Source organism: Trichosurus vulpecula, chromosome 2, assembly GCF_011100635.1.
Source record: "Trichosurus vulpecula isolate mTriVul1 chromosome 2, mTriVul1.pri, whole genome shotgun sequence".
NCBI classification, from domain to species: domain Eukaryota; kingdom Metazoa; phylum Chordata; class Mammalia; order Diprotodontia; family Phalangeridae; genus Trichosurus; species Trichosurus vulpecula.
Genome location: NC_050574.1, coordinates 118761928 through 118788891, shown reverse-complemented (window position 1 = coordinate 118788891; position 26964 = coordinate 118761928). Strand labels below are relative to the sequence as shown.

At 43.9% G+C, this 26964-nt stretch overlaps 1 protein-coding gene across 2 annotated transcripts in view; it reads left to right on the top strand.

The window, feature by feature from the left end:
• Positions 1-26964, top strand: part of MYO7A (myosin VIIA) — a 140748-nt gene that overhangs the window by 96281 nt on the left and 17503 nt on the right. For both annotated transcript variants that reach the window (XM_036745400.1, XM_036745399.1), the window contains exons 32-41: positions 2966-3092; positions 4292-4461; positions 10891-11081; positions 15444-15568; positions 16279-16436; positions 18346-18499; positions 19710-19865; positions 21115-21220; positions 23181-23294; positions 24971-25058. In XM_036745400.1, the coding sequence (XP_036601295.1) occupies positions 2966-3092; positions 4292-4461; positions 10891-11081; positions 15444-15568; positions 16279-16436; positions 18346-18499; positions 19710-19865; positions 21115-21220; positions 23181-23294; positions 24971-25058 (1389 nt within the window). The remainder of the gene's footprint in view (positions 1-2965; positions 3093-4291; positions 4462-10890; positions 11082-15443; positions 15569-16278; positions 16437-18345; positions 18500-19709; positions 19866-21114; positions 21221-23180; positions 23295-24970; positions 25059-26964) is intronic.

Sequence of the window (26964 nt, the reverse complement as noted above, 5' to 3'; positions counted from 1 at the left end):
TGGCAAGTGCTGGGGCTACAAAGACTGGGGTGATAGCTCATTTAAGTACAAAAAAGTATACACAAATACATACAGAACTGATAAAAGGTAGTTATAAGAAGGCAATAGCAGCTGGAGAGATCAAGAAAGTATTTATCTACAATCACTTATACAAGCATCCTGGCACTTGAGGTGGGTCTAGAAGAAAACCAGGAATTTCTAGAGGCAGAAGTGAGGAGGCAATGCATTCCATGCATGAGGTACAGCAAACACAAAAGCATAGAGGTAGGAGATGAATTTGGAATGTTATGTGTATGGAATACGGTATAGTCCAGAATGGCTGGATCTCAGAGTGTGAGGCAGAGAATAATGTGTAAGAAGACTGGAAAGGTAGGAAGGGACCAAATTTTGAAGAGCTTTAAATTATTCCTATAGGCAATAGAGAACCATTTGAGTTTATTGAGCAACAGATGTTTCACGATCAAGCTTGTGCTTTTGGAAAACCACTTTGGTGGCTATTTGAAGGACGAATTGGAGACCCGTCTGCTCGAGGTGGGGATGCAAATTAGAAGAGGTAATAAGGGTCTGAGCTAGAATAGCATCTATGTGAGTGGAGAGAAAGGGACTTACATGAGAGGTATTGTGGAGATAGAAAGGACAATGTTTGACAACTGATGTGTGGGATGTGTGGGTTAGGTGAGAGTGAAGATGACACTGAGGTTGCAAACCCAGGTAACTGGGAGGATGGCAGTGCTCTCAACAACAATGACAAAGTTTAAAAGGGAGGGTTTGGGGGTAAGATAAAGACATGCTGAGTCTGAGATGTCATTGTGGCACCAATGGAAGCATCTGGTAGGTAATTCATGATGCAGGATTCATGATGGTCAAAAGAGACACTTGGGCTGGAGATAGAGATCCATGAGCCATCTGCACAGAGATAATGATTGAACCAATCATAGAGGAAGACAATGTAGAGAGAAGATAGAAAAGGAGTCAGGCTATATGACCCAGATGATGGATCATCTCAATTTCAAAGGGAGATTGAGGAGAATTGGTCAGAAAGGTAGGAGAAGCAAGAGAGAGCAGTGTCCTAACAGCCCAAAGAAGAAATAGCTTCCTGGGGGAGAAAGTGGCCATAGTGTCAAAGGTAGCAGAGGAATCAAAGAAGATAAGAGATTAGAGCTGGAAGGGAACTTAGAAGAACTTCAGTTTCTCATATTTTTGATAAGGAACTGTGACCCAGAGAGGGCAGATGACTTGCCCAAGGTTGCACAATAAATATCAGAGGTAAGATCTGAACCCAGGTCTACCTTCAAGTCTAGCACTCTGTCCAGTGGAGGTGACCCTGAGCTCTTAAATTGATGCCTGTAGAACAGAAGCTGAGTCAGGCCCTACCAAGCTAGGAAGAGTTTGAGTATGGGTCTATATGCCTGTCATTCATTCAGGGACTAGCCTTGAATCAAGTTGGCCACAGGTTGATAAATGTTTTTGGATTTTTCAGCCATAGTGACTCTTAAGGACCACCTATTAACTCCCAGAGGGACTATGATCTGTGTTGTTAAAGTGAGGGTCCACACTGAAGAATCCATAGGTCCTTAAAATCTTAAAATATTAATGATGACCAGAGGGTATTGAACATAATTTACCCAGATCATCATTGTGAACCTCCATTACTATCCATGGCTTGATCCAGTGAAGTCCTCAGGGTCCTATTGAGTTGTTTGTGCCTACACTGAATGTCCCTAGGCCATTACTTCTAAGTCCTCCTTGTGTCTACTCTGTAGGGTCTTTCAGAACCTCTCCTAAATGCTTGGATCCTTAGCTACTATATGCCAGGGCCAAGCAGATGACCAGATTCCCTACCGCAGGTACATAAGGGAGGCAGGTTTGGGTCCTGGGGGTGGGAGGGAACAACAAACCTAGATTCAGTGTCAATAATAATCCCAATTCTAGGCACTCTGTGTCCCTGGAGAATACCCTTAACTTCTCTGCCCCCGTTTTGTCAGATAATCGGGTATAAAAGCACTTTGTAAACTGAAACATGCTACATACAAATGTAGGAAGAGTTATTATTGGAATTGTAAGATTTCGAAGTTGGGAATTATCTCAGATATCATCTAGTTCAATATGCTGGAATACCTCCAGGGACAGGGAACTCATTACATTATGAGGCAGGCCGCTCCATATTTGGGCAGCAGTAATGGTTGGGACATTTTTCCATCTATCAAACTGAGATTGGCCTTGTAGGCTCTACTTGAAAGGGACTTTGGAGGTCATCTAGTCCAAACCATACCTGAACAGGAATTCCTTTCACAATATGCCTGACAAACGGCCATCTGCTTAAATACTTCCAGTGATGGGGAACTCAGTAATTCCCAAAGTGGCCCATCTCATTGCTGAACAGCTCTGAATCTTAGGAATGCACTTGCTCTTCACCTTTGCCTCTTGGAATTCCAGGCTTTCCTTGATACTCAAATACCACCTTCTTCAAGAGAGTCTTTCCAACCCCCCTTCCCCCCACCCAGACATTACTGCCTTCCCCTCTAAGGTTACCTGCCCCCCCTTTACTCTGTATGCATCTTATAGGCACCAGTTATAAAAACGTAGTCTCCTCATTAGAGCGTAAGCTCCTTGAGGGCAGGAATTGCTTTTGCTTTATATCCCAGTGTCTTAGCCCAGTAAATGCCTGGCATATAGCAGGCACTTAATAAATATTTGTTGATGGATGGGGTGAGTGATTAGGCATTTCTTCCCATATTGAGCTGAAATCTGCCGCCTTATGATCTCTCCCCGTTGTTCCTAGCTCTGCTGTCCAGGCCCAGGCAGAGTAAGACTAATCCTTCTCCCACCTGGCAGGCCTTCCAATATTTGAAGACAATATTCCCATTTACCCAAAGCCTTCTCTTCTCCAGGCTAAACATTCCCAGTTCCTTCAGTTGGTTTTCATCATCATTGTTACTTATAGTATATACCATCTCCAACCCAGGGCCCAGCCTGCCCAAGAATGATGTCATCGTTGCTGTCAACTGGACGGGCGTCTACTTTGTGGATGAGCAGGAGCAAGTCCTGCTGGAGCTGTCCTACCCTGAAATCATGGCTGTGTCCAGCAGTAGGTGAGGACATAGGGATGCGGGCAGGGACACACAAGTAGAGGTGGCCCAATTGGCAGGGCAGCCAGGAGCCGGACCAGGGAGTGGGGGAGAGAAAGAGAAAGAGGGAGGGGGAGAGAGGCAGAGGGGAGGAGGAGAGGGAGATTGGGGAGGAGGAGACAGAGAGGGAGAGAGATATGGACACAAAGAGACAGAGATAGAGAGATAGAGAGAGAAACACACAGACAAAGAGAAAGAAACAGAAAGACAGAGATAGAGACAAAGACATGGAGAGACAGAGAAGAGATAGAGAAACACAGAGAGAGAGAGAGAGAGAGAGAGAGAGAGAGAGAGAGAGAGAGAGAGAGAGAGCAGATAGCAATGGAAACAGAGAAGAGTGAGACAGAGAGGGGGAGGAGAGGGAGAGAGACATAGAGACAGAAGGGAGAGAGAGAGAGAGAGAGAGAGAGAGAGAGAGAGAGAGAGAGAGAGAGAGAGAGAGAGAGAGAGAGAGAGAGAATTAATTTCTGTAACCCTACAGACAGACTCTCAGAGCTGGGAGGCCCTCAGGTAGCTCCTTAGTGCTCACTTCTGGTGACTGGGAGCTCACCACTTTATAAGGCAACTGATTTTACTTGAATTGTCAGTGAGTTTTTCCTTATATTGAGCCAAATACTCCTTCTCTCTAATTTCTCTTATTTGGGTCTAGTTCTGAATCGTGGGTGTGTCTCACTTTATGAAAATCTGATTTAGGAAAAATTAATCTGAGGAAGATGGTTTACCTTATAAAAGGATAAAAGGTTCCTTCTGATCACAACAGTTGGCCCAGGCCTGGGAGTCAGGGACTGGGGTTCTAGTCCCGGAGAATCATGAGCCAGAGGGGACCACAGAGGACATCTGATCTAATCTGCAGCTGAAGGGGCTCCTCCTCTACAGCATCCCTGATTAGGGGCCACCCAGCCCTCATTTGAAGGTGTTCGGTGACAGTCAGTTTGCTTCCTCCTGAGCCTCTACTTCCTATAAAAGCAGGCGACTGTACCCGGTGGCCCCGATGTCCTTTCTGATTCTGAATGTATGACTTGTATGTGATTCTCCTCAGCCCACACCTAAAATGAGGACACAGAGGCCTTAAAGTGTGGTGACCCCACTTTAGCAAGGACAGACTTTCGGGCCTAGAGGTTCATTGTGAGGCTCACAGGAGCCGTCCCTGCTCTCTCTTACAGTGGGGGGAAGCTGCAGGCTCAGAGCTTCACACTGGCCACCATCAAGGGGGATGAATATACATTTACCTCCAGTAACGCTGAGGACATCCGGGACCTGGTGGTCACCTTCCTGGAGGGGCTGCGGAAGAGGTCCAAATTCGTGGTCGCCCTCCAGGATAACCCCAACCCTGGTGAGTGAGCCCCATTCCCCTTCCCCCTGCACAAAAAGGCCAGGACCAAGAGGGGATTTCCAAGGGAGTTTGGGTGCCATGATGTACCCTTCCTTCGTGGACCAATGCCTCCCAGCTCCCACAAAACGCTCCCTACCCCTCATAATAAGAATAAAGGGAACAATGACAACCTACATTTTGTAGAACCTGACTCCACAATGTGTGTGTGTGTGTGTGTGTGTGTGTGTGTGTGTTTAAATAACCATCCTGTGTGTACAAGGCTTATTAACCCATTCTGCGGATGAAGAAATGGAGGCTCAGAGAAATCACTTGCCCAGCTAGCATCAGAGCCCGGATAGGACTGATTTCTACTACTGTGCTCTTTCTACTCTACTCCCCTTGTTTTCCCTAGGTCCTCTTAACCTACCAGCCCTGTCTCCCACCTCCTACCCCAACCACACACGCGTACGCATGCACACACATGTATGTATAGGTATTTGCATGTGCACATACACGTACACACATACACACATATTGAGTTCATTCTCACCTCCCTGCCTTTGCTTAAGCTGTGCCCCCGGCCCTAAATTCTCTTCCCATGCCTCGCTACCTAACTATATTCCACTCAATCAGGGGAAGAAAAATGGAAATAAGAACACCATCTAACCCTGCTCTTTGATTTATACAAAAGAAGAGCCTGAGGCCCAGAGGGTTTGAGTCCACAGGTGGTGAGTAGGTTGGCTCACATTTGAACGCAAGGCTTCTGACTCCCACACCAGTATGCTCTGCCCTGAGCCATGAACCAAAGAATCGGTTAACTCTCAGGAGCAGCCACCAGAGGTCTTCCTTCCCTGGATGCACACACAGCCTGCCAGCAGCATCCACATCAGAACTCACCCACGTCATCTCCTTTCCTGATATGAGCAGCCCAGGCTGTTTCCCCAGCTCCTCCCTGCTTCCCAGGAAGGTGACATAAGGCTTCCCCAGACCAGGTTCATCTTCCAGGGATTCACAGAGTCACCCCCCCCTCCCCACCGCCCACCGTGGGGCTCAGTTCCCATGGAAACACACACACTCACCAAGGAGGAAAGAAGCTCCAGACCACCGTGAGGGCTGGAATCCGTGAGCTTCCCCTGCCTCGTGGCCGGTCGGTCACCTGTGAGCTGGGCTGGGGAGAAGCGGAAGAAAGTCAGCTTTCCCTGGTTCCCACCAGAATGAATGGTCAGCTTCCGTATCACTGGCATCACAACATTCTCTGCCGCCGCTGACTCTTGACCCTCCTCTTAATCAGCGCCACAGAGGAAGCCCAGCCATTTTGCCAGAGCTATTCCTGACCATAGGGACCCCTGTCTGCATTAATAGCCTCCTTGCACTGTCTTGCTGTTGCATGAGATGTGACCTGGGACGCTGGTACAAACCAGCCAAAGGATTTGATGAGAAGTAGAGAAGGAAGTGGAATAAAGGCTTAGGGTCCCATAGACTCCGAGGGTGCTATGATATAGCTTCGGCAGCACAGAAGATGGTGCACTAGACTTGGAGTCAAGAAGACCTGAGTTCAAATCCTGTCTCAGATACTTACTAGCTGTGTGATGCTGGCCAAGCTGCTTAACCTCTGCCTCAGTTTTCCTCATCTGTAAAATGGAGATAGTAATAGCACCTACCACTCAGGGTTGTTGAGAAGATGAAATTAGATAGTGTTTATAAAGTGCTTTGTCAATCCCCTTTAAAGGCTAGCTATGATGATGATGATGATGATGAAGATGATGATGATGATGATGATGATGGGGCAGCTAGGTAGCACAGTGGATAGAGTACTGGCTCTAGAGTCAGGAAGACTTATCTTGCTGAGTTCAAATCTGGCCTCAGACACTCACTAGCTGTGTGACCCTGGGCAAGTCACTTAACCCTGTTTGCCTCAGTTTCCTCACCTGTAAAATGGGCTGGAGAAGGAAATAGCAAACCTCTCCAGTATCATTGCCAAGAAAACCCCAAATGGGGTCATGAAGAGTCAGACATGACTGAAATGACTGCACAACAAAGTGTTTATTATTATTATTATTACCTAGCTCACCTGTAAGAATTGCTTTGAAAACCTGTGCATGCTGTAGAAAGGTAGGATTGTTCTCATCAGGATCCTTGGACTTCAGGCATTGACCCCCAGGGAAGGGGTAGGAATGTTTTTGCATGTGCGGGAAGTAGTTTATAAACTCCAAAGCTGTAAGTGTGGGTTATGGCTATTGATAACAATATGGAATTATTGCTTACTTTGCAAAACAGGTGGGGGGAAAGCCCACCAGATGTGTTAGTTCTTCAGTTATGTGAATGCCCAAGATGACAACTTAATAATAGCAATAATCAGCGTTTATGGAGCACTTTAAGGGTTCTACTTAGAGTTATTGTCTCGTTTAATCCTCACAATGATCTCAGGACGTAGGTGCTATTATCATCCCCGTTTTACAGATGAGGAAAACGAAGCAGGCAGAGGTCAGATGAGTTGGCCAGGGTCACACAGTAAGCGTCTGAAGCAGGATTTGGACTCACATCTGTCTCACTGCAAGTCTAGCACTCCGCTGCATCACCTACCTGCCTTTTTAATAATAAAAACAAAAGATGCAGATTTGCAAATACATTTAAGAGTTCTGACAAGATGGTTCATCGTCATTATCACCACTCCCCTCGGAAAATCACATTATCTCTGCCTAAGACTTTGGGCAACTCACAGTCCAATGCCCAAGATTTCTTTAGGAACAAACAGAACACAAAAGAACATAATAAGAATGACAGATGGAGGGATGGGGAGCAGCCACTTCCTCACCTAGATCACTCTCTCCCTCCTTCATTCTCAGTTTCACTTGTACACACATGCACATTCACACATTCTCATCTCCAGTGGCAAATAGTTCTAGCAGGACGGTATGATGGGCCTGCTTTTAAAATTAAATACATTTTGATAACTCTTGTTTTCACTTTACCTACATTTCCCAAAGAGCTATCTCATTTAGCAAAGAATCAAAAAAAGGAGGGCAAACAATTTAGCCAAAGTGATCAGCAGATCAAAAATGTCTGGCATCATAAGCAATGTTCTACACCCATAGTCCTCCTCCTCTGCATAGAAGGGAGGGAGCTACCTTATCCTATCTCTTCTTTAGAGCCAAGATGGGTCACATAATTTCCAAATCTTCAGTTTCATTTGTTTTGTGGTTGTCATTCTTCTCATTTACATTGTTGCAGTCATTATGTATATTGTTTCCTTGGTTCTACTTACTTCACTTTCCAAAAGTTCTTGTATGTCTTTCCATGCTTTTCTATATTCACATTGTAGTCATTGTTTCTTATACCACATGAATAGTGCATTAGTGGCTTCCCAATTGCTGGGCATCCATTTTGTTTCTCTTTCTTTGCTGCTACCAAAAGTGCTGCTATAAATGTTTTGGTGTCTACGGGACCTTTCTGTCTTTGACCTCCTTGGGATATATATCTAGCAGTGAGATCTCTGGGTCAAAGGGTATTGACATTTTAGCCATTTTCTTTTTTTTCTATTTTTTTCTTGTTTTTTTTTTACATAGAAGTGCCATCGATTTTTGAGGATTTAATTTATAGCTTACAACTTTGCTGAAACTATCAATTTTCTCTAATTAAATTATATCAATTGTCTTTGTTGATTCCATGAGGTTTTCCAAGTATATCATCATCACATGGATATATATATACATATATATGTATATTCTCTTCTTTTTTTTACTTTTTTATTTTTTTTAATTAAGATTTTTTATTTTTAGTTTATAGTATTCAGTTCTGCCTGTTTTTGAGTTCCAGATTTTCTTCCCCTCTCCTCTCCCCTCCAAGGCAGCATGGAATTTGATATGTCTTCTACATATACCTTCGCATTAAACTTATTTACACAATAGTCAAGCTGTAAAGAAGAATTATGACCAATGAAATGAATCATGAGAAAGAAGAAACAAAACCAAAAAAAAGGGGAAAAAAGAGAGCAAATAATTTGCCTCAATCTGTATTCAGACTCCACAGTAGCCATTTTCTTAGCATAATTCCAGATTGCTTTCCAAAGTTTTCTTTTTCCCTTTCACAAGCTCACTACACTAACAGCACATTCTCTCCATAACCCCTCCAGCATTGACTACCTCCATCTATTGTTAAGTCAGCTTTTAAGGCACCAACAAAGATGCCTTGTTTCTCCTTGTCTTTATCTATTAGCTATAGACAGCTCCAGGTTGGTAGAGTTTGATCTTGTCCTTAGGGCTGTCACTGGAACACAGCTACTAGCTTTCCATTTCCACAGCTCAGGTGACCTGCTCTCACTGCCCTGCCTTCTTTACCTTGGAAACAACATTTGCTCCTTTCGAAGGACAACAAGATAACTAGGCTTTGTAGAACAACTGTGGGATAGTTCTTCTTTTCCCTTTAATAGTCTGAGAAGCACAGAATCTCAAAATTAGAGACTCTTTAGTCTAACCCATACCTAACAAGAATCTACTGTACCAACATACTTTATAAGGAGTGTTCTGTCTTCACTTGGAGATCTCAAGTGAGGGGGATTCTACTATGTCCTAAGGCAGCCCACTACACTCTGGATTTTTCTAACAGTATTTTATTTTCTCCAATTACATGTGAAGACAATTTTTAACATTCATTTAAAAATTTTTTGAGTTCCAAGTTTTTTCTCTCCCTCAACTCTCCACTTCCTAAGATGGTAAGCAATTTGATATAGGTTATGTATGTGCAATCATGAAAAAAATATTTCCACATTAGTCATAGTGTCAAAGAAGAAACAGACTAAAAGAAAAAACCCACAAAAAGGTGATCTGTATTCAGACTCTATCAATTCTTTCTCTGAATGTGGATAGCCATTTTTCTTCATGAATCTTTTGAAATTGTCTTGGATCATCGTATTGCTAAGAATAGCTAAGTCATCATAGCTGATCATTCTAATGTTGCTGTTACTCTGTACAATGTTCTTCTCACTTCACTTTTCATCAGTTAATGTAAATCTTTCCATGTTTTTCTGAAAGCTGCCTGCTTGTCATTTCTTATAGCACAATAGTATACCGTTACATTCATATACTGCAGCTTCTTCAGCCATTTCCCAATTGATGAACATCCCTCAATTTCCAATTTTTTGCCACCACAAAAAGAGTTATTATAAATATTTTGGTACAAATAGATCCTTTTTTCCTTTTCTTGGATATCTTTGGGACTTCAGATAGTTTTCAAATAAACTACTATCTAATCTTCCCTCTTGCCAACTTGTACTTGTGAAGTTGACTTTTTGAACGCAAGTTGGAAAATTTACATTTGTCTCTGTTCAATTTGACCTTAATAAATTTGTGCTAATGTTCTAGCCTGTTGAAATCTTTTCAGAAGGGGTTGCTGATTGTCTCTTTTGGCTTTGTGTCATCTGCAAACTTGACAATCCTTTATCCAAATAATTCAGTAAGATATTAAACAATACAGTGGCTAGCAAAAATCTCTGCGGTGATCTGTTGGAGACTTCCTGCCAAGTTGACATCAAGCCATTAATAACTACTTTTTGGGTCTGACCGTTCAATTAGTTCCAGGTATGGCTGACTGTATCATTATCCGGCCCACAAATTGCCAATGTTTTTTTTCCTACAAGAATGCCATGGAGGATACTATTTCAAATGTTTTGCTGAAATCTAGGTAAGCCATACCATATAAGCATCCCCCTGATCAATCAACAAACATTTCATAAGTGCCTGCTATGTGCCAGGCACTATGTATGCTAGGCTCCAGGGATACAAGGACAAAGAATGAAACAATCTCTACTCACAATGAGTTAACAGTCTAATGAGGGAGATAACAAGTACATGTTAAAATATATACAGCAAAATAAAAGGTAAATAAATACAAGGAGATACCAAGTGGTTGAATACAAAGTAGCTTGTAAAAAAAAAAGGAAATAAGATTAATTTGGGATGACCTGTTAGTTATTTAATTGGTGGTGGTGGTAGTGGTGAAATCTAATAAAATTACTTTTAATACCTCTCCTGGCTAAAAAAAATACCTGAAAGTCAACATACTGTTCTTAATGAAGCCATGTTGAATCTGTGGCCATAGCTTTCTTTTCTTGATGCTCTCTTATTAATATATTATAGAATTTTGTCAGGAGGTGAAGGCAAGCTCATTGGCCTATAGTTTGTCAATTTCTTTCCTTTCTTTGGAAATTTTGTGATTTGGTGGTAGTTCCCCACAGTCTTTCAATGATCATTGACAGTGAGCAATCATATCTGCTAGATCTTTCAATACCCAAATATGTACTTTGTATGGATTCAGTGGCTTGAAATCACTCATCAACAAACGCCAGGTGCTCTCTTACTATCTACTTACTTGTCTTGAGTCTTAAAGTAAAGTAAGGGTCCAGAGAACCCTCAGGCCTCCAGCTACTATTTTCTGTTCCTGTTCTACTTCCAGTGGGTGAAGAGTCTGGCTTCCTCAGCTTCTTGAAAGGAGACCTCATCATCCTGGACCATGACACGGGTGAGCACGTCATGAATTCTGGCTGGGCCAATGGAGTGAATGAGAGAACAAAGATACGAGGAGACTTCCCTACGGACTGTGTGTATGTAATGCCCACGGCCACGGCACCTTCTCGAGAAATTGTGGTAGGTATTGAGACAGGTTGGCAAAGTATGGGGCCCTGGGGAAAGTGGTCTATCTTGGGGTCAGAGGAAGTTTGGGCACCTTGCTTTTGTTCACACAGTTTTCTAGGGCTGTAATGCCTCCCCCCACCCCCTAATCTCATAAAATCATGAGATTTCACACTAGAAGAGACTTTACAAATCTCCTTGTCTTCCCCCTTCACTTCAGAGAAGAGGAAATCGAAGCCCTAAAGAGGTTCGGAGACTGCCTTAAAGTCAGGATTCCAATCCGTGTCTTGGGGTTCCAAATACAATGCTCTTTATGCTGAAAGGGTATAGTATAGTATAGTTTAACTACGTGGCTCCTTGAAGCCTCCCCAGATACCTCCTCTCCCCCAGCTGATCTCAGAGCTCTTTGTTTGTACCTCTCTCAGGCAGTTATTGGTTTGTTACTTTGTTTCAAATATGGGCTATCCTTTCCTCCCAAACTCTGGCTTGTACAAAATTCAAGGGCACTGATTTAGTAAGAAAATGGCAGTAAAAGTGATGCTATAATGAAATTTATTGAGATTGAGAGATACTTTTTTAAAGATGCACACTTTCACTAAAAATCCTGACTTCATTATTTCTAGGAGCCGTGATTTTTTATCCACGTGTGTACTCCTACCCCCAAAGAATATCTGCAGATCCCTCAATCACGCACCCAGCCCATCAACATGCATTTACTTAGCACCTACTCTGTACCAGGGACTGTACTACATGTACAACAAATGAAAAGGTCCCTACTCATAGTGAGCTTACGTCCTAATTTGGGAAGTAGCATGTATGTATATGAGTTTGTACAGAACAAATAAATATATACTGTACGTATATAGCATAAATATAAACATATAAAACACACCTACTGTAAATGATGAGAGTCAGCTGTGATAGATAGCTAGCTAGAGACATATCTCTATGGATAGAGACAGAGATATATCTATTGTTGAATCATTAACACTAAACTCATGGCCAACAGCGAAATAACTAATATCTGAATGATGCTTATCTAACACACGCCTTTCCTCTGTAAGGCACGTCCCAGCCTTCTTGGGCTTAGGAACACTAGACGGCACTTTAACACTATGCCTGGGGGCCCCTTAAACAGAGAACTCACTAACAAAAAGCACAAAATTGTGGAAAATGTGGTTCTAAATAGACCACGAAAAGGACATGTTAACAACATGAGAGCTGAAACAAGAAGGAGAGAATAGCTTTGTTCAACAGCAGATGGGAATGTGCGGAGGCAACTCAAATTTTTCACCACTCTGTGCATGTCCACAAACGAGCACAAAGGTGCTGTGAGTGCTGATTTTAAGGTTATCAATAAATTTTAGTGAGTAAGCAACATCACAAATGCAGAATTCATGAATAATGAGGATTGACTGTATAAATGCACACACATATGTAATACACGTATATATGCTGAGAGTGAGAAAGAATAAATACAAAACAAATACAATGTAGTTAGGAAGGGAAAGACCTAATAATTGGGGGGATCATGTAGTCCAGGGGTTCTTAGCCTTTTTGTGTGTGTGTTGGATCCCTTTAGTAGTCAGTCAGTCTGGTGAAGCCTATACATCCTTCTCAGAATCATGTTTTTAAATGCATAAAATAAAATCTATCAGGTTACAAAGAAAATTATATTGAAATAATTCCAAGTTCAGGGACCTCCTGAAATCTATCCTTGGACCCTTTTGGTAGATCTGTGGGCCCTGGGGGTTAAGAACCACTAATATAGATGGGGCTTCCTTGAAAGAAGAAAGGGAATAAACTACAAGCATGGAGGATGGCCAGTACAAAGTCCTGGAGATGGGAAATGGAGTGTCATATGTGAGGGACATAGGGACCAATTTGTCCGGATTATAGAGTGGGAAGGGGAATAACGGCAAATGAGTTTGGGGACCAAGTTGTGAAAGATTAACTTCCATCAATCTCAATTTTCTTATCTGTGAAAGGAGTAGAATTGGACTAGATGGCCTCTGAGGTCTCTTCAGCTCCAGATCTATGATCCAATGATTAATCTCCTGGGGTACTCAAAAGTCTCTTCACACTTAAGCAGACTGGTTCTATAATTTCTCTTTCTCTCCTTCTCTCTTCCTTTCTATCTTTATTGTCTTTCTTTCTCTCCTAATTCTCCCTCTCTTTCTTCTTTCTTCTCTTCTTCTGTCTCTCCCTTCCTCCCTTCCTTTCTCCCTCTCTCTCTCTCTCTCTCTCTCTCTCTCTCTCTCTCCCTCTCTCCCTCTCTCCTCTCTCTCTCTCTCTCTCTCTCTCTCTCTTCCTCCCTCTCCTTCTCCTCTCCCTCTCCCTCTCCCTTTCTCCCTCTCCCTCTCCCTTTCTCCCTCTCCCTTTCTCCCTCTCCCTCTCTCTCTGCACCTCCCTCACCCAGGCTCATTTCCACATCATGGGGAGTCATTAAAGAAAGATTTTAGAGCAGCTCACAGAAGATGGATACTCAATAGTCTATATATAGGCATTTGATATAATTCATTTTCTTGCCCAGTATAGTGGAAATAGTCCTGCATTGGAGGGTCATAGGTCAGATTAGAACTGGAAGAGACTTTGGAGGTCCAATCCCCTCATTTTACAGATGGAGAGCTTGGGCCCTGAGAAGTTAAGCAACTTGGCTAAGGTCACACGGGTCCTAAGTAGCAGCAGAGTGCAGATTAAACCATGTCCTCTGCTTCCAATGCCTTCAGGCTCTCCACTAGACCACAGTTCCTCCTAAGTCAGAGAATTTGGCTTTGTGACCATTAAGCACCATATCTCAGCCTCAGTTTCCTTCTCTGTGAAATGGAAAGAATACCCCTCATGCTGCCTCCCTCAATGTTGTTGAGAGGAAAGTATTGGTCAATCTTGAAGCCCTCGAGTGTCACAAGCCACCCCATGAAGCATACTCAGGGTTGTCATTCCTATTGCTGGATAGCTGTGTGAAAGCCTTGGAAGGCTTGCTTCCTGCCGAGTGTGGCTCATCTCTACACTTTGAGATGATGAAGAGTCTTCATCTTTCATCTGTGGAGCTAGAAGAGCTGATGACTAAGTGCACCAAAGGGGACAAACAGCCCCTCCACCTCCCTTTCCCATTCTGCCTGAGTCATGTCAGGACTGAGTTGGGGAGAGGGAGGGGCAACTTGCCTTTCCAACTTTCACGTGCCCATGAGCACGTGACATCCAAAGCACATACCCTGCCTAGTCAGACCTGTGCTTTGGGCTGCTTGTTTTGTGTTTGTTCTTTCCTGATCTCACACACATACCTAACCGGGGATGGACGTGTCCAGGTCTGGGCCACAACTCTGGTCGGTGGCAGTCCTCTTCAAGAGTGGTGGAGTAGTTACCAAGGACTCTTTCTTTGATGCAAGCCTTTGATGCCCACCCAGGACCTCTGGACCTATTGAAATCATGAGGTCTCCTCCAAACCTAGATGTGTCCATCCTGAACTCAGTCACCTAAGATCAGGATTATACAAGCACCTGAGACACACCCAAATATGGACTCAGGCTTTCCTTGTCAGGACATGTCTTTTAGATGCCATGTGCCCATGGTGATAGGAAGGCTCAGGAGCAAAAAAGGAGGATCAGGGCAAGCTGCCTCTCCCTCTATTTGAATCTCAAGAAGCAGCTCCCAGCAGCCTAGGTGTGGTTTATATCTGAAAAGGAAGAGAGAGGCAGAGGGGCAGGTTGCTCTCTTTTGTTGATTGAATGAACCATGAGATCTTCTGCATCCAGAAGGGAGAGCCTTTGTCATCTCAAAGTGCAAACCCCTGAAAGATGGGATACATGGACAGGAGAACCCCACCACCACCACCAATCTTCCGTGGGGTTACTCAGAACCAAGAATGGCCATCCTGATCTGGCTCCATGGAATGGCCCTCACCATAGAAGACATAGAAGCTTTGTCATTTTTTTTCTTTTTTGAAGAAATCTCATCTTAAAGGTGTAGCCTAGATTTGGACTGTTACTATATTTTATATTAAATTGACTTGTGTGCTCTTTGCCAGTCAGTCCATGTACAGGCATTTACTATGCACTTGTAGTATACCTGGCACTGTGCTAGGCTCTGATGATACAGTTACAAAAATGAGACAGTTTCTTCTCTCAAGGAGCTTACATTCCACTTCTAGACCCGCCCCCAGGCTAGGAGTTCCATTGGAGGTAGAAATGGTTCTTCTTCCCTTTGCTTTCTCTTCCCTCCCTCTGCAGTGCCTGGCCCAGGGCCTTATACCCTTGCCTAGGACTTGGTAGCCGGCTGATTTCCTCCAAGATGGTGCTCCCTCTGCCAAGGCAGATCACAATCCCTCCCAGCCTTTGTGCCGTGGACAGAATTAACACGAGGCTCTCGGTTCTTTAGGCCTTAATCACGATGACCCCAGACCAGAGACAAGACATCATCCGCCTTTCCCAGCTGCATATGGCAGAGCCTGAAGTCCGAGTGAAGCCCTACACTTTGGAGGAATTCTCTTATGATTACTTCAGGTACTGGTCCATAACCCCAAACCTAGCAGCCATAGGTCTTTCCTCTCACTGGGAATATGATCCCAGACCCTAGTTTTCCAACACCTTCTGGGCCAGCAATATGGGTACCTTTTAAAGACGCTAGGCATGTATACAGGGGTGGTGAGATGGGTTCGATGGACAATTTGGGGGCAGAAGACCCAGATTCACAAAACACTAGGTTTGAATTCTGTCTCATCTGTAAAATGGGGGTAGATAATAATAGCACCTGTTTCATGGGGTAGATCAAAGGAAATAGTGTCTGTAGAGTGCTTTGAAAACCTCAGAACTCCACATAAATGTCGGTTCTTCTTCTTATTACCAGAATGATCTGTGCAGTGCTCATTGTAGGTAGCTCCCAGCGTGGGAACTCCCTTTGTTTTCAGAGATCAGAAGCCCTGGGACCTGGCGGAGAAGTCCTAGTGCAAATGTCTTGGGCATTCGGAAGTTAAATGATTTAGCCGTTGTCCAGCATGGAGAATATCTGATATGGTGGCTTCCAGAGATGCCAGATGGGGAGAGATGAGAAAGCTCCTAAGAAGCCTTTGTGGATTTCCCCATGCTCCCTTCTCTTCCCGCCCCCTGCCCCAGTTCTGCTTATGCTCCGAGAGATAAAGACCAGAGCTTTGGGTTGGCTCTCTGTGGCCTTGGTTATAACTGCCCCTTGTCTCCTGTGTTTGGCACTCCCCTAGGCCCCCACCTAAGCACACTCTAAGCCGGGTCATGATCTCCAAGGCCCGGGGCAAGGACAAGCTATGGAGCCACACGAGAGAACCCCTGAAGCAGGCCCTGCTGAAGAAGATTCTGGGCAATGAGGAGCTGTCCCAGGAGGCCTGCATGGCCTTCATTGATATCCTGCCCCAAGGGGAACTTGGAAGTGCATGGGGATGGCTGTCACTGAGTCCTGGCAGGGAAGGAATCCAAGGAGGGACTGAGGTATCACCAAGACTTTCTGAGATGGGGGAAGAGGGAGGAACATGAACTGTCTAGGCTCAGAACGGGATAGAAGGGAAAGTTCCCTGTCTCATGACTAAGCTCTGCATAGTCCAATAACTACTGCCTGATCTATATGGCAAATCAGTGTTAAGTATGTGATAGATTGAGTTCACTCAGCGGTGTGGGATAGTGAAGAGAACTCTGGACTGGGAGTCGGGACACCAAGGCTCAAGTCTTAAGGCTGCCACTAACATGGTAGTTGTCCTAGGCAAATATTTTCCTGCTGTGGTCCTCGGTTTCCCTCATCTGTAAAATGAAAGGTGGAGCTAAGTGACTGATTGCTAAGGTCTCTTCCAGCTCTGATGTTCTATGAATTACCAAGAGAGAAATGAGGTCACATTTCCTCCTCTTCCAGGGGAAAATCTTCTTCATTCTGGCCAAGAATCATATGAAGGGCTTCCCTCTATGCTGCAGATCCACCCAGCCCTGATTCCCAACACTCAGTTCAGAGATTCAAGTTCATCACACATGGGTTGTAGAGAGGACAGTAGAAAAGAGGAAGAAGAAGAAGAAGAGAGGGAAAAAAGAAAAGTTAAAGAAAAGACCCAAGAAGATAGACACCCAAGACAAACAAGAGATTGAAAAATAGAAATGCACAGGAAGAGGGTAAGAGTTGGAGTTTGGGCACCTCCGCAGGAGATTAACTTAATAGATTTAACAAACGTTCAGAACTCTATGAAGTCCCTGATGGCATGCTAGGCCTTGAGAGAGATCAGCCTTGCTCTCATGGAGCTTACAAGCAAGTAATATTTATTGATTCCCTGAGCTGGGGGAAGGAGAGTGGGTACAAGGAAGCATGAGAGATGATCCTTGCTTTAAAGGGAGCTTACAGTCTTAGGATGACCTTCATTTTTAGAGTTAATCTAAGGGCATCTTTCTTGAAGAAAAAAATGGACACACATGAAACTACCTGTCTACCCAAATGAAAATACTAAGGCCATGTAGAATCAAGAGTGAGATGGTATAGGGGAGACAGAAAGAGGAGAGAATAACAAGTGCCATTATAATAGTGAAACAGGACTTTGCATTCCTTACCCCCATTTGATCAGGAAGGCAATGTGGTAGAGTAGAAAGAGTGCTGGACTTGGAAGTCAGGAAATACTGAGGTTCAAATCCTGCCTCAGAAAATCCTGGGTTCGAATCCTACCTCTCATGATTACTAGCTATGTGATCATAGGAAATTCACTTTAAAACTCTTTGAACTCTTTCATAATCTTCAAAACTGAAATAACACTACCTATGGTACCCATCTCATGGGGTTTTGTGGGAATCTAGTGAGAGAATATATGCAAACCACTTTTGCACACCTCACAGTCACGTCAGATGCAGCTCCCATTTTTAATATCACTACCCTCATGATAACTCTGTAAATTTGGCGGGGCAGGTGTGTAAAGATCTCCATTCTAAGAATGAGACTGAGGGTCAGAGAAAGACCATGACATACCCAAGGTCAAATGTTAGGTTACCGACCAAGCCAGGATTCAAACACAGTTCATAGGATCATAGGCTTTAGGACCGGAAGGACCTGTAGTCAGATCTCTTCATTCTATAGATGAGGAAACTGAGGCCCAGAAAACTTCAGTGGCTTCTGACTTCAAGTCTAGACTCTTCCCAGCTCCACACACCCTCCTGAGTTTTCTTTCTAACTCGGGGGCCTGTAGTTGAACATCCCATCTCTAAGCATCAGTTGGAAATCCCCTCCCCATGGTCCTGGGTAGTGCTTAGTTGGCTCTTGGTTAGCATTTCCTTGACAGGTGTTGTACCCATGCTCAAGTACATGGGTGACTACCCCTCCAAGAGGACCCGCTCGGTCAATGAGCTTACCGACCAGATCTTTGAAGGAGCGCTGAAGGCCGAACCCTTGAAGGACGAGATCTACGTACAGATACTTAAGCAGCTCACTGACAACCACATCAGGTGTGTAGTTGGTCTCGGAAGGCCCCAGTTGTTAGGCGGGGAAGCTAGCAGATGATGGGAGCCATGCCTGTTATCTGGCTCCACGTGCCAAATTCCTACCCATCTCTCAAGGCTCAGATCAAATACTATCTCTTCCATTTTTTTTAAGTCAATTCGCTGAACATTTATTCAGTGACTACTATGGACAGGGACTAGAAGAGTGTACGTGTCTTGAAGGCAGGCACCATCACAATCACACCCCAAGAGAGCCTGCCTGCCAAGCCTGTTTGTGAAGTTGGCCCTGACCCTATCTACGGATTACCCAATTTTTCAAGAATTGAAATGTAACAGGTATTTAAACATTTACAGACCTGGAAGGAATCTTATAAAGCAGATTGCCTAAGGTCACACAGTAGATGAGTGGCAGTGGCAGAGCCAGAGTTAGAATACAAGTATCCTGATAGCCAGACCAATGCTCTTTCCCTGTTCAGGCGTGTGTTGAAATCATCTCTACCTGGTGACCTTTGGACAGATGATTGTTAAATTTTCAGTGCACTTTAGGAAATCAGCAAACACTACAAACCAGGGCTATAACAAAACTACAACAAAACCAGGTTTTGTTGATTGTTCTAGACTTAAGAAAGTGATGGAGAAAATGTTAATGATGCAGATTAAATTTTAAATAGTGTGTCAGGCCTACTTTGTTTTTTTTTTTCCTAGAGAGCCATTTGTTAAATGACTCACTTCTTAAAGAGGCCTATTCACTGAATGGGCATTGCCTCACTCAAAATGAGAATCTGAAAAGACCTTAGCCTGAAAGGGCCAGGGTCTCCCATTGCATCCTGGGCCTTCTCCAGACCTCCTGATGAATATCTGGTCACTGGATCCAGATGGCTCTCGAGGAGAAAGTGAGGCTGGTGACCTTGCATAGTCCTCCCTCACTCAAATCAAAGTCACCTGCAAGTCATCTCCCTGACGTGGTCCTCTTCAAAAACAAAGGACCAACACAAGAACAACTAGCATACTCCTGCTCCTGTTTCACAGCTGCCTCAACTAGGAGAATATAACTAACCAAGGTGACAGTTTCCTCCTTCCCCAAGCACGTTGTCACCTTATCAGGCTGGGGTATACAGGAAATCTCCCTGATCCCACCCTCCTTTCCCCACCGTGATGGGGGCATAGCATGAGCTGCTGTGACATATGTCTTGGCTGGTGTCTCTCTGGTGCCCAGGTACAGTGAGGAGCGAGGCTGGGAGCTGCTCTGGCTGTGCACAGGTCTCTTCCCACCGAGCAACATCCTGCTCCCCCATGTGCAAAGGTTCCTCCAATCCCGGAAGCACTGCCAGCTGTCCACAGACTGCATGCAGAGGCTCCAGAAGGCTCTCAGGTATGGGCCAGCTGGGAAAAAGTACAGGGGGAATAGTGGGGACAAACATAGGAGCATTAAATCATGGAAACTCAGAGGTGTGAGGGAACTTCAGAAAGATCATAGGATGATAGAATGTAGAACTGGAAGCATCCTTAGATAACAAATCCACCCCATTTCATTGATTTTACTTAAGTAGTAAAAACATCTTTTCCCTCCTTCACACCTTCTATTCCACAAGTCCACCCCTGTGACTTGGAGCTCTGACAGGTGAGCTTTTGCATTACCTTGCCAGGAGCCAAGCCTCCCTGACGCTTCTTGGCCACCTCCAGACCACACCACCGCTCACCCTCTCCTCCTAGCTCCCCTTTACGCACTGTCCTTCCTCTATTAGAAGGTAAGCTCTTTGAGGGCAGGAACTCTCTTGCAGTTTAGTATCCCCAGCACTTAGTACAGTTGCTGGCCTATGATAAGTGCGTAACAAATGGTTATGTGTATGTGTGTGTGTGTGTGTGTGTGTGTGTGCATACATGCATATGTATGTATATATATATATATATTTATGCACAAATATACATACATATACAAATACACACACATTAGTTGTTATTCAGTCATTTTGGTGGGGTCCCCAACTCTTCATGATCCCAGTTGGGGTTGTCTTGGCAGAGATACTGGAGTGCTTAGCCATTTCTTTCTCCGGCTCATTTTCCAGACAAGGAAACTGAGGCAAACAGGTCACACAGCTAGTAAGTGTGTGAGGTCAAATTTGAGCTTAGGAAGAGGAGTCTTCCTGACTCCAGGTCCAGCACCCTATCCACTGTGCCACCTATAATACCTAGATACTTCCATATTGTCTTCCCCATTGGAAAGGGAGCTTCCTGAAGGCAGGCAATGTGGTGTTTTTCTTTCTTTCATTTTTTACCGAATGTTTAGCACAGTGCCTGATATACAGCTGGTGCTTAGTAAATGCTTCTTCTTTTTGATATGTTTCGTATCTCCTCTACCAGACTGTAACCTTCCTGAGGGCAGGGGTTGTGTTTGAGTTACTGTAATGGTTGTGAGGAATGAAGGAAAAGGAAGGAACCCAGGGACTTTGTGAGCATCTTGGGCATCTCTCTGTAGGTGTGGTGGACTGTGGTATTGAATGCATGCCCCTGCATCTTCATTAGTCGCCCTGTACCCATGCTCCTGAGTAAGTCCTTGGACCCTCACCTGAGTCCCCAGTTTCCCTGGTCTCTGACGACGAGTGGGGTGCTTTGCCTTTCAGGAACGGCTCTCGGAAGTATCCTCCCCATTTGGTGGAGGTGGAGGCCATTCAGCACAAAACCACCCAGATTTTCCACAAAGTTTACTTTCCTGATGACACCGATGAGGTAAGCTAGAAGCCGATGGGGCTTATTCATGCTCTGCCTTGGGTTAGGCCAGGGCCTAAACCATGTTAGACCATGGGAGGCCGCAGGACAAAGGAGCTCCAGGATGGCTGTCCTGGGACTTAGTGCTGGAAGGGATCACCCAGTCCAGCTTTTTCATTTTACAAAGGAGGGAAAAGAGGGAAAATGACTTGCTTAAGGTTATGTGGGTAGTACTTGGCCTTCAAGATTCAAATCCAGTTCTTTTGACTCCAGATCCATTCTTCTTGACATTACTTGATTAGATTCTACAACCAGCTTCCAATTGACCATACTCCTACGTTCTCCAGCTTTGTGGGAACCGTACTAGGAATTCTGCTAAGTCTATTTTTTTCAGAGACTACATGAATAACCTTTGTCCTTTAACCTGCTCACCTATGGCAGGATCTCCCTGCCTTTTCCTTATCACTCTTTCTCCAGTGACCACGGCCTTCAAGACCAGATGGACTTCCTTGTCAGTCTCTCTCTCAATGCTACTTCATTGAGGTTATCCTCCTTACTCTGTCACTTCTAAGTTCCATGGCTGGTGTCCCTGACAACACACACTCCCCTTCTTACTATTAGTGTGTTGGCTAAGTCAACCACAAGTTAACTGCTTAGAAGTCAGCTCCTCCAAGAATACAGGGCCATGGGAGAGTTGGAAGGGACCTCAGAAAGCATCTAGGTGAGCCCCTACCTAAGCACAAAGCTCTTCTTTAGCATCACTGACAAGTGGCCAACCCGCCTCTACTTAAATACCTCCAGTGGCAAGCAACTCACTACTCCTCAAGGCAGCCCATCCTATACTAGAAAAACTCTAATTATCCTTAGGGTCTTTTGCTCATTCCAATACCCTGTGGAGCTTGTCAGGTAACTCCTGCATCATGAACTCATGCTGCGGTCTCATGGGGCAAGACTGAATCTTAATGACTGACAGGCACTGTGAAAAACAAGTATTTATTAAAAGTTTACTGCAGTCAAGGCCTTGTGCTCAGCACTAGAGAAACAAAGAAGATAAATGGCATGACCCTGACCCTCAAGGAGCTTCTGTTCTAATAGAGGGAATTGGATATGTGCACAAATGAGCATTCTACAGGGTAGATAATAATGAAATGCCTAGGAAAGTCCAACCATGGAGGCTCAAAAGATTTGGGGAGGATTTAGATTTTTAGAGCTTGGAGGAAACTTAGAGCTTGTCCAGCCCAGAATTATACAGTGGAAAGAGTCAGGACTCAGAGGACCTGGACAGAAGTCCTGCCTCTTACTGCCTTTGTGACTTTGGGTGAGTCCCTTAACCTTCTAGGCCTCAATTTCCTCATTGGCAAAATGAGGGAGATGGACTCATTGGCCTGTGAAGTACCTTCCAGCTCTAGAGCTATGATCCTCATATTACAGATGAGGAAACTGAGGCAAGAGAGGCAAAGTCTGAGGTCACGCAGATGGTAGCAGAGCTAGGATTTGAATCCCAGGTTTCTAATTTCTGATTTCCAGCCTAGTTCTCTTTCCGCTATACTTCCCTACCTGCACTTCAGCTTTGGGAAATCAGGGAGGGCTCCATGGAAGAGAAGGTACCTGATTTGGGTTTTGAAGACGATGAAGAGGTAGAGATGGCATGGGGGTGGGGTGGAGGGTGGGCCTTTGGCCAAAGGCATGGAGGTAGAGAGGACAGAAAGAGGACAACGGTGGTTGTGAGGAGAATAATTAGACCACAATGAGGAGAAACATGCTGGGCCAAAGCAAACAGGGTAGAACTGTCTGAAGTTTAAAGGAAGAAAAACATTCCCAACTTTCTTGCTGCAAATGTGGGAAAGTAAGAGAGGGCTCCAAGGGGGCCCATGGCGAAGCAGTCATGTAGGTACAGGTTTCCAGGAGGAAAAGCCTGGGGATTGAGGGGACCCTGTTGGGAGAGAGTTCTGAGGACATCTGCTCTCTTCCCTCCACACAGGCCTTCGAGGTAGAATCCAGCACCAAGGCCAAGGACTTCTGTCAGAGCATCTCCACCAGGCTGCTTCTGAAGGCGTCAGATGGATTCAGCCTCTTCGTTAAAATTTCTGACAAGGTGAGTTACGCAGTGAGTCAGTCAGTCAGTAAGGACAGCTTGGAGCTGTGGAATATATTAGATTAAAGTGGGGTGGGGAGGACGAGATGGGTGAAAATCAATAAAATAAAAATCAGTATGAGAAACCCCTTAAAAGAAGTGATCGCTTCTAGTTAGGCATGATCAGGGAAGGCTTCATGGAAGAGGAGCTACCTAAGCTGGGCCTTGAAGGAAGGAAGGAATTCCAGTTCAGTTGAACATTTAAGTGCCTACTATGTGCCAGGTATTGTGCTGGGGATACAGAATCAAATATGAAGCCATCCCTGCCCTTAGGGGCCTACTTTCTACCATTCTAACTGGGGGAGAAGGCTGGGGAAAAGGGAACGATTCATTCCAGGCCTGAGGCAGGAAAGGGCAGAGTGAGACCAGGAGGTGGTGAGTAGCCTTCCCTGAGCTCCTACCCCATCACCACCAACTTCTGCCCCAGCCCAAAGTAATCTTTCCATTCTGGGACTTTGCTTATAGCTCTAAGTATAAGCTTGGACTCACATAGTCTATGTACATTGGATATTATATATATATATATATAAGGACATATTTGTACATATTGCATAGAATAATATATTAGGGCAAAAAGACCTAGTGCTTGAAGGTAAAGGTTCAAGTCAGCAAAACACTTTATTGACATTACAAACCATGGCAAGGAGAGGCGACATTTGGCTCATGGAGACAATCCCTGGGAATCAAATGGTTTCTCCTTCTAAACAGCTTCCATCATATATGGATATACACGTACAGTCCTTGTGTGTATTTATTTGTGTGTGTACGTATATGTACATACACACAGAGACCTATCTGGGCAATGAGCATACATGTACATGTGGCATGCATACATATGTATATATGAACATGTATATAGTTCTCTGAGAACCGTGTACTCTGTTTCTCTCTCCTTCTACGGAACATTGTTACTTTGTACTTAGCAATAGTTTGTAAGCTAACATAACTACTCTCCATTTAATGAATGCATTTACATACATATAAGCATATATATAGTAGGAGGAATAATAGAAATCTTAATCTAGGAAGCTACGACTTTTAGGACAGGTAGGAATTAAATGAATAGACCTTGGAAGGGAAGGGATTCCTGGCAATGGCGTTAGCAAAGGCATAGAGGCAAGAGAGACAGGGATAGGTTTGAAGATGGTAAGGAGGCCGTTTTGTTGCAAGCACAGGGTGTACCAAGGGTATTAGTTAATGGGACATAAAACTGGAAAGGGTGATTGGTGCCACACTATAGAAGACCTTGGATCCCAGGCTAAAGAGTTTGGACTTCCTCCTTTAGGCACTGGAGAGCTGCTGGGGGAGGGGGTCTCTTGGGAAGAGAAGTGATATGATCAGAGCTGGGAGCTAGAGCATTATTATGGTGGCCTCTGTGGTATGGGCTGGGGAGGAGGAGAGAGAGTTAGAAGATAGTTGCAACATCCCGGGTAAAAGGCTTGCTGCACTGTTCTCTTTCTTATTTTTCAATTGTGATTTGTTTAGTAACTTTAAACTTAAAATGTAGTTTTAAACAAAGTTTGGACTTGTCTTTTAAAAAAAGAGGTAGTTTGGGTTTGAACTTGGGTAGTAACAAGAAGTCAAAAATAGGGGTCCCCTGTCAGTCCCCTGGCCCTAACAGAGATGCTTCTCTCTAGGTCATCAGCGTTCCTGAGGGCGATTTCTTCTTTGACTTCGTCCGACACTTGACAGACTGGATAAAAAAAGCAAGACCCATGAAAGATGGTAACAATCTGAGAATTTGTTTAGAACTGGAAGGGATGTTAAAGGCCATCTGGCCCAGCTTTCTCATCACCAGAGAAGGTACCTGAGGTCCAGAGAAGAGACTTTGGCTTGCCCAAGGTCACACATTCTAAGAGCTTAACTCTCAGGGGATAAAAACCTACGATGGTCAGCCTAGAGAATCTGGGAGCTTTATGCCTTATAAGATCTCCCTAAAGGTAACCCACAACTACTTGTCCTAGGGGCTTAAACAATCACCTTCCTGAAACTGGGGTCGGAGAGACTAGGTGAGCTGATCTCCCCTGCGCCCTTCCTGATTCTTTAATTTACTATCCTCCGATGGGAGCTAAGACCTTGTCTTACTTAATCTTGGTATCTCCTAGTGGATTCTACACTTAGTGAGCTTTTTTTTAAAAAAAAAAAACATGTTTTGAATTGAACTAAGAACCTTCAATGATTTCCTGTGATATACCTATACTGTGATCTCATTATTGTGGGTATCCTTCCTTGGGTCGAGATCACCGTCTATCCATTCCTTCTCATTCCATCCATGCCAGTCTTCCCCTAACTGCCCCACAGGCAGAAAATGTGTTGATGTCTTTTTCTAGGGTACTGGGCACCAGGGTGGCCCTCAGGCTAGGCTTTGCATCTATCGTCCCTTTGTTCTCTCTACATGACTGGCCCACTTCCGCTTCTGATCTTACACTTCCTGGTTCGTAGATTTTTACATCATTTCTTGCACATAAGACGAAAGTAGCAACTTTCTACTTAGAACCACCATGTTTCTTTTGGGTCATTGGCAATTTAGATTCTTCATGAAATGACGCATACAGTGATGTGCAAACTTTAAAGTGCTATACGAATGCCAGTTGTTGTTGTTGTCAGTGGAAGACTCTCGGTGGTGAAACATCAGGTTTTGTGTAAGAGAGAAACTTGGAATCATTGAAATTAATATATACTATATTATATATCGCAACTCATATGTATTGCCAAGGAGACAATTATATTGTATATTCAATATAGACTATATAATTATTATATTAACTAAACTATATATAATTATAATATATGTGTAACATATAATTGTACATGTATTATCTAGGTGACAACTATATTCTGTATGTAATATATAACATAATTACTATATTACTTCATTATATATAATTATCATGTATGTATAATATATAATATTCTATATGTATTTCCTGGGAAACAACTCCCAGCTAAAGAAACTCTCTCTATTAATATGGGTGGGCCTCTTCTCTGCAATTTATAGTCTTAGGGAGTTATGCATATGTGTGTGTATGTATGCATGTAGATAGGGATACACTTATAGATAGGGATAGCTTAAGATGTGATTTTATTGGTATAGGCAATTCCCAGGTAAGGAAATTCCCTCTATTAATTAAGCTTCTCTGTAACTTATAGTCTTAGGGAGTTGTCTAGGGCACTGAGAGGTTGTGACTTATTTGTCCAGTCATACAGGCAATGCTTGAACTCTGATCTTCTCATCAAATCAAAGAGTGCGAGAATTGAAAGAGACCATAAAAAAATTCCTTATGCCTCAGATTCCTTCTCTATAAAGTGAGGGATCATATTAGCTCTAAATCTTATGATTTTATGATCTATCATTCATCTATTTCTGTTTTTACAGGTGTTTAGACTGAGCCTTAGAGCAAGGAAGTCACTTATGGTCACATATAAAATCAGGAAAGATCTGGGTTAGAGTTCAGGTCTTCTGGGCTCCTAGGCTTTCTACCAGGCCACTTCTATCTCTTAACACATGCACGTTCTGCTTAGAGTCCTGGCTTCGAGTCTTCTCTAAGGTCTCTGGCAAAAGGAGCAGAACCATTTTAATAATTCTCTTTAAATGTTAAGCCTGCAGAGCACTGGGTTAGATGCTGGTGGA